Here is an 8,300-nt window from a genome sequence, read left to right as displayed (position 1 = left end):
GCCCACCTCCCACTCTTCTCATGCCACAAGCATCTTTTGCGCAATCCATCACTGATTCCCTAAATACATCCCATTCCTCCCCCACTCCCCTTACTTCCATTGTTCTCACCTTTTTCCATTCTGTACACAGTCTCTCCTGATACTTCTTCACACAGGTCTCCTTCCCAAGCTCACTTACTCTCACCACCTTCTTCACCCCAACATTCACTCTTCTTTTCTGAAAACCCATACTAATCTTCACCTTAGCCTCCACAAGATAATGATCAGACATCCCTCCAGTTGCACCTCTCAGCACATTGACATCCAAAAGTCTCTCTTTCGCACGCCTGTCCATTAACACGTAATCCAATAACGCTCTCTGGCCATCTCTCCTACTTACATAAGTATACTTATGTATATCTCGCTTTTTAAACCAGGTATTCCCAATCATCAGTCCTTTTTCAGCACATAAATCTACAAGCTCTTCACCATTTCCATTTACAACACTGAACACCCCATATATATATATGTATAAAGACTGAGCCTTTAGCATTATGTTTTTATGGAGTCCAAAGTTACACTAGACTCGGTTGTGGAGGAAGTTAATTGGTTGTTTTTGGCTAATGGGCAGGTCGACCTGACCCACTAATAACTTGTATCAGTTATCATTTATTGTATCATTAGTTAAACCGTAACAGGGTGATGAAAGCAGTCATTTATAGTGTTTATTTTGAGCAGTAATTTTGAGGTAGTCTTAGATGGATTATTTTGAGAATCAGAGACGCTCAAAATGTCTTTATTGATACTCAGATTTTAAATTGATTATTACACAATTTATGAAATTTGTAGATATACATTCGACTATCCAGAATGTTTTTAAAATGACTATCACACAATTTATACATTTTTAAATGTTACATTACACGATTTCGACGTTAAAATTTACATAGAAATTTACATAAAAACTTTAAACGACTTTGAAATGCTAGACTTAGTTAATCTGGTTTATCTACTCCAAATGTTTACTACGCCTTTATCCAGTCTTTCTTATATTTATATTTATATATATATATATATATATATATATATATATATATATATATATATATATATATATATATATATATATATATATCATATCCATCATGGCCGCCCTTGCACCACCTACTGTGGCCCGTGGTGACAGGAGGAAGCAGGTGTGTGGCCATCACCAACTTCCTCCCTACATTTTACGAGATATATTTAAAAAAAATGGCCAGACTTGTGGCGTGGGGAGGGCAAGGGGCGTGGGGGCGCCCCACGCCTCTCTCTCTGCCACGCCTTACATGACCCCTGACTGACTGGTCGTGTTAATAATTCTCTGGGAACTTGAATGGATTTCCATGAAGATATTCCAGCGATTTATATCTTTTTTTTAATGCTAGAGGAACCAGTTACACACAGAGATGTCCTTGTGGAAACCTGGCCACAAATATTTGGCTTTTATGTCGTCCAATATTCACGTAGGACACTTGTTTATCTCACATATAACTCTTAAGGATTTTCAAAGTGTACAGGAGTTCATTTGTTACAGTAACTACACTGTAGGTACATAATTAACCCTAATTTCCCCCATTAAAGAATTTTAGATACAATATGGCGCCTGAAAATGGTGGAAGGTTTTCCCACGAGAGAGAAATCAGTGTTTATATGAGTCTTATGCATCATATACATTATATACATAGTGAGATTGATATTATATCCTTGTTATTAAACATTATACTCCAATGACACCTGTCTGGTTCGTGTAGAAGTTACGTCTTGTCCCTGGGCCACTAACACTCACTATATTGTTAATGAATAAAGATAACTTAGTGTTGATGTTATAATGAGTCAGTGTTTATATGGAATTAGCAATGGATAATGACTGGTGTCCCGTCATTTTCGAGATCTTCTATATTGTAACCCATACGGCCATTCTTCGAGATAGTTTATATAGTCTTAGTTTATATAGTCTTAGTTTATATAGTCCTTACGACATCCATTAACTATTTGAGTAACTGCTTCGCAAGCTGGTGTCTCGGGCCCCTGGCGGATATCTCAGGCATTAGAAGCCAAATAGAAGGACACAGTCAAAGTATAGCAGCAATATAGCTGTTATATTTCTTTGGATGAATTTGATCGTTTAAAACGCCATTGTTCGCGTCCAAGCTTGACCCAAGTCTTGTCTTGAATAAGGTCAATTGTATTAACAAGTCGACGCCAGTCAACAACCCCCCCCCCCCCCCCAGTTCACACATCCTCATTTATTTCCAACAGATATTTATTTTCCTGTCCATCCTCATTTATTTCCGACAGGTATTTATTTATTTCCCTGTCCTTCGGTCATCCCTGGGTCATGATGAGGTCAGGTAAGGTCACAGGGGGGGGGGTTTCAGGAGGCTCACACCCCCCCCTCCCACGGCTTGGGTTTTAGGGAAGGTCAACACGTCTGACCACTTCAACCCTCAATACATTGTGCTGGACTCCCATGTTCCCCAGTGAACTTTAACGCAATACAAAAAAGAAAAAAAAAATCACATTTGATATTTAAACTCTGATATTTACACAGTTTTATTTGGTAAAGTCAATAAATATGGTGATAGAGCGGAAATAAAGGAATATTAAGATGGCAAATGGTATTTGAGTCACTGGTGCTGACTAGATGGGGAATTATCCACCACGAAAATAAGATTTGATGATGGTAATAGTTTATTGAACTAATGGCGGTTAAGAACTGCTATAATAATTAACCAAGGAGCCACATGACGCAGGCTAGGGCTGCTAATAGAGGAGGGAGGTGGTAGAAATGGTAGTTATGCTCTGAGTCAATAAACATTAAACATATTGTCTTAGTGAAGTAATTGATGTTTATCATAGACGAGGAAGTAACTGTATGCAAGATGGCTGTCAGGCAGTTTAGGTAAAAGGCCAAAGTGCTTACATTGCCCTTTTGGGCGAAGCGTAGTACATGAATAATGTATTAAAGGTCTGCTGGTTAACAGATTGTTCAGGTCAGGCTGTGGAACAAGGGCCTCAGACATTTTTCTTGCACTGGACACCTATTTTGGTGTCATGCCGTGTGACCTGGAGCTGAGGCTAAGGGACAATGACACAATGGCCAGTAATGGGGTCACAAGTTCCCAAAGGTGTTCATGTTCTCACCATCCATCACATACACCTTGAATGTGTTGCCCCAGATGGAACAGAAATAGAGAAGGCCCAGGGATAAATCCGGCGACGCCTTCATCAAAAGTAAACTACCAGTGACGTATGACTCAAACCCCCTCTCATGACTGAGGGAAATGTAAACCTAACTCAGGGCAGGTGCTCAGGGTAAACCTGATGGCAGTGGCTCAAGGTAAACCAGAATGATTCGGGAGTTGCTTAGGATAAAGTTGACCTCCTCAGGGCCGTTTCTTAAGGTAAACTTTTCATATAAGAACAACTGCTTAAGATAACCTATTCAACACAGTTTCATTACAGTTTCATTAGGTAAATCTTTCATACTGAGGACAGTTGCTTTAGGTAAACCTGGTTTACTTTGGTCAGTTGCTTTGGGTCCAGTTAAGCTTGTTTTGTGAAAAAAAAAAATTTTGATGTTGATTTGGTTTTCAGTGTTATAGTCATATTGTTTGTCGATATTTTCAGTGAACTTACTCAACAGGTCAATTAAGAGAATTTTATTTTCCAGACATGTATTGTGTCTCTGCTAATTCTAATTTCCACTTCTTCATCAACTTTATGTACAGTTGTATGTGTTTTTATGCCTCGAACACAGGAACTTCCGTTGTTCTTTTCCCACATTATTTCATTAAACTATGTTACAGTGGTCATTCATTCCTTTATTAGTAATTGATTTGTGTAATGCTCAGAACTGATATCAGCTGGAAGCTTTGAAAATTAATAGGCAAAAGAAATATTGTATTATGGAATGATATGTACGTGCTTATATACATTTACTTGAAGGTAGTCAGAAGCATTTAGTGTTTTCAGTGGCTTCATTTGAGTTGAAGGGTATTTTAAAATCTTATTAAAATCAGATTCGAATTTTATATATCTTTTTCAACACTTTCTCTTTTTTTTATTAACCTTTTCTTATGACTAGGAAATTGTCTCTCATACATAGAAATAGGAAACTGTCATTTAGAGGAAACTCATTTATACTCAGGAAACATTCACTCAAACTAAGATACTGTCAAATGAAGACAGAAAATGCTTTTTCTGTTGTTAGACAAAGTTTCTCTTATACAAAGATTCTTACTCTATTTGAGGGAGGCATCTAAGGGCAGGGATAACCCCCCATTGATGGGAGTTGCCTGGAAGGAACAGGCATCAGAGGTATAGGTGGGTAGATAGACAAAGAATCTCCCTCTTGATAACTTTGGCTGCGTTGGCTGCTATGGGTTGCATATCAACCCTCGAGCTTCATGTATTTCCTTATGATTATGAACTGATGTGATGATTTGCTTCCAGATGCAGAAGCTCGCTTGGAGACATTGGCTGTAATAGCTTCCCGTGAGCAACGGACACTAGAACATTTAGTACGCACTATTGAGGTTGGTATTCTCCTCTCTCTTGACATTCTGTATAGATGGCTGGAATATTGCAGGTATTAATCGTGTAACTAATGCAGTGGCTTGACCGAATGTAAATCAGGGTCCATAGATTCTGAATAGGTCTTTATTCCCAGATTTCATAGATGAGTAAAAATATTTAATTTTTTAATTTTAATTGTATGTGACCTGATGAATATTATTCTTATGTAATGCAAGACATATTTTTTTTCACTAGTAATGGGTTACATGAACTTCACAGCTTATATTCAGAATGAAAATTTTCTTGTATTTTTTTGGAAATAATTACGTCATTGTTCACTGTTTATAGAGTTGAAAATTTGATTCACTTCCCTTTTGAGGGAAATCAGATTATTCATGCCCAAAGTATGGAAACTCGGACTCATTAATTTGCCACTGTATGATGGCTCATTAATTCAACCCATTATTCAGAACTGGTGTTGAATAGAACCTGTTGTCAAATTAGAGTTAACTCTTATCATATTTGTAGATGAAAATATGTTAGCGCATTATACATTTATTCGCACATCAGTGATTGTTTTGTTTCCTTACCATGTTCTTCTGTCATCATTTAGATATTGTACAAGAAATCCTGAAAGACAAAGATGTGCATTTTGTGTCGTTATGCTCCACATATTTTAGTAACTGGATTTTTATTTTCAGCTGTGTCGTGATCCTTCTCTTGTGGGAGCTACATGTGCTCTGCTTCATGATGCCATCTCTCCCAATAACAAAGGTTAGCCCATTGCCATAAATATTGTTTGGGGAGACAGTAGTGCTTGTGAAGATTAAGCTACAATGCATTACTTCAGTTTCTGTCTTTAGATTTATATTTTGGAAGTGATGCATTTGAGAATATACTGTAATCTTTGGATTTCAGTTCAAGATCATACTGTAATCTTTTACATTTTGAATGAGATGCAGTTTTGATTGTACTTTACTCTTGTTCTCTTAATTTCTGAGAGACTTGTGTACTTCATTTTAAAAATGAGAAAGATTTTCCAAACACCATTCAGGTACCTCAGCCTTCTACTACATTGTGATCTACCGATTTACAGTAATTGTATCTTTTTAAGGCATAAATGATGTATATATTTCACAAGTTTTGCAGAACTCTTCCATACGACCATGATGATATGTCATGAGTGTTTTTCCATCTTGTTGGTAATAGAAGTAGCTGTACATTACTATACATGTTCACTGCTTGTGGAATCTCTTAACATAACATGGACTAATGTTTTCCTGTCATACAAATACAGAATATCTATATATGTATTATGTATGATGGCTTAAGCTAATTCTTATGCATTATCTGCTTTCACCAGACATGTACTTTAAGGCCTTAGTCTTTAGACCTCCTTCCCTCTCTTATATTTGTAACTGCTTCATCTGATTCTGTTTTCTTATTTGATACAACATTGCTGATACCAGCTGAATCATATGTCATTCACTTGTATGCAGAATTTTCCTGATGATGTAAAGTATCCCTCAAGAAAATTATCTGGTATAGAATTATATTTATAAGATTAACTTTAGTACTTGAGCCCATGGAAAAGCCAAAAAATGGCAGACATGATGGTTTATAGCAAGGTTTTACGCAGCTGTCAGCTATAGATAGAGACAGCCAAGCTAAAGGCAGCCTAATGTCAGAAGTTATTGAGCACCTACTGAGCTATTTTTTCATTCTTAGCAGACTGACTCAATTCTGATTTGTCATAGTCTGTTCAGTAACATATTTGTTGAGATCAGTGATATGAACCAAAGAACTGAGGAGAAATGAATGCTACCTGGCATGGGCCTGAGGAGACAAGAAGACAGTGTGTTAGGTTGAAGCCTCAAGGAATTAACCTGGATAATTTACAATTCTACAGTAGGAACAGTAGTTCCAACAATGTTGTATGGTTGCGAGGCGTGGGCTATGGATAGAGTTGTGCGCAGGAGGATGGATGTGCTGGAAATGAGATGTTTGAGGACAATGTGTGGTGTGAGGTGGTTTGATCGAGTAAGTAACGTAAGGGTAAGAGAGATGTGTGGAAATAAAAAGAGCGTGGTTGAGAGAGCAGAAGAGGGTGTTTTGAAATGGTTTGGGCACATGGAGAGAATGAGTGAGGAAAGATTGACCAAGAGGATATATGTGTCGGAGGTGGAGGGAACGAGGAGAAGAGGGAGACCAAATTGGAGGTGGAGAGATGGAGTGAAAAGGATTTTGTGTGATCGGGGCCTGAACATGCAGGAGGGTGAAAGGAGGGCAAGGAATAGAGTGAATTGGAGCAATGTGGTATACAGGGGTTGACGTGCTGTCAGTGGATTGAATCAAGGCATGTGAAGCGTCCGGGGTAAACCATGGAAAGCTGTGTAGGTATGTATATTTGCGTGTGTGGACGTGTGTATGTACATGTGTATGGGGAGGGTTGGGCCATTTCTTTCGTCTGTTTCCTTGCGCTACCTCGCAGACGCGGGAGACAGCGACAAAGTATAAAAAAAAAAAAAAAAAAAAAAAAAAAAAATTTACAATTCAAAAATAATTATTGATGGATAGTGTATCTTTGCTGCTTTGGTGTAAATTGCACTTGAAATCCTTGTTAGTGAAGAGAGGGCAGTATACTTTATATACTCATAATTTTTGGTTTACTAAATATTATGGTATACTGTATTGCTTAGTAATGTTAACTGTATTTTAGGTGAAGTGCGCCACATCATAATTCAGTTGTGTCTGGGACTAAACACAGCTGAAGTGATTCTACGTACCCTAAAGACTCTGTCTTCTGATGGCTTGTCTGCTATTGAATCATGCACACATGCAGCATATCAAGTCTTGGCAAAGCTAGCATCAAAAGGTATGTTACGTATAAAGCTGGTAGCTGTGAATGAAATAGTCACATTATTCTGGTAGCATTTACACTTTTTAAGTTGCTCCATCTTCTTTCTTGCTTGATTTTGAATGATTGGTTGTCATAAAGTCTTTAGATTGGATAGCTATTACATGCTCTGTCTTTTTAGTGCCTGTAGAGGATAAGTGTTTATGAATGGAAGTATGGAATCTTTATAAAGTTATAATTTTATGGATTATTGATCCACACTATCTAATTAGTCTCTTTATCCTCAGACCCCATATTGGCAGTAAAAGCAAGGCTTGTTGGTGGTGTGAAGCTTACGCATCAGTTGCTACAGACTCACATGAAGAACAGCATCCCTCTCCTTCCCTTACTGATTGTGACTAAGTACTTGGCCAAAAACTGTAAGTTTTTAGGAGTGTAAATACAGCATAATATCCATAAGATTGACGTATATTTTAGTATACTTCCAGCTCTCCAAAATCTAGTTGATAGCAAGGGAACAAGAGAGGTGAGATGAAAACAAGATGGGGGAATTCCAACATACAGCTGAACCTTGATAGAACATATCATATACAGATGTTGCTGCTCTTTTAACCAAATCAAAGGTGTTGGATATGAAAGTAGGCCATTTTGGTGGTATATGTTAGAGGATGTTAAAAGTAGATGCAAGTGGAATGTTCTTATTTTTGCAGTAGATAGTGAGTTGTAGTTTACTTTCAGCTTGAATGAAGAAGGATTATCTGTTTATGAGTTAAGATATATAGATCAGAGATGGAAAGCTGGAGATGAGAGGAGAGTCTAGCAAGATCGAAGAATTGGAGCTTACAGAGAACTAAGTACTTGAATTTGTAAGAAGCAAGCATTATGGATTACTTATCCCAACTTTTTG

General features: G+C 37.6%; 1 protein-coding gene across 5 annotated transcripts in view; it reads left to right on the top strand.

Moving 5' to 3' along the window:
- LOC139763658 (cytosolic carboxypeptidase 1-like) overlaps positions 1-8,300 on the top strand; it is a 133,760-nt gene that overhangs the window by 95,691 nt on the left and 29,769 nt on the right. For all 5 annotated transcript variants that reach the window (XM_071689953.1, XM_071689949.1, XM_071689951.1 and 2 more), the window contains 4 exons: positions 4,474-4,556; positions 5,238-5,310; positions 7,256-7,411; positions 7,681-7,812. In XM_071689953.1, coding sequence (XP_071546054.1) covers positions 4,474-4,556; positions 5,238-5,310; positions 7,256-7,411; positions 7,681-7,812 — 444 coding nt within the window. The remainder of the gene's footprint in view (positions 1-4,473; positions 4,557-5,237; positions 5,311-7,255; positions 7,412-7,680; positions 7,813-8,300) is intronic.

The sequence above is a fragment of the Panulirus ornatus genome, chromosome 47, assembly GCF_036320965.1.
Source record: "Panulirus ornatus isolate Po-2019 chromosome 47, ASM3632096v1, whole genome shotgun sequence".
NCBI classification, from domain to species: domain Eukaryota; kingdom Metazoa; phylum Arthropoda; class Malacostraca; order Decapoda; family Palinuridae; genus Panulirus; species Panulirus ornatus.
Note: the sequence above shows the minus strand (reverse complement) of the source record. Positions and strands in the feature narration are given on the sequence as shown.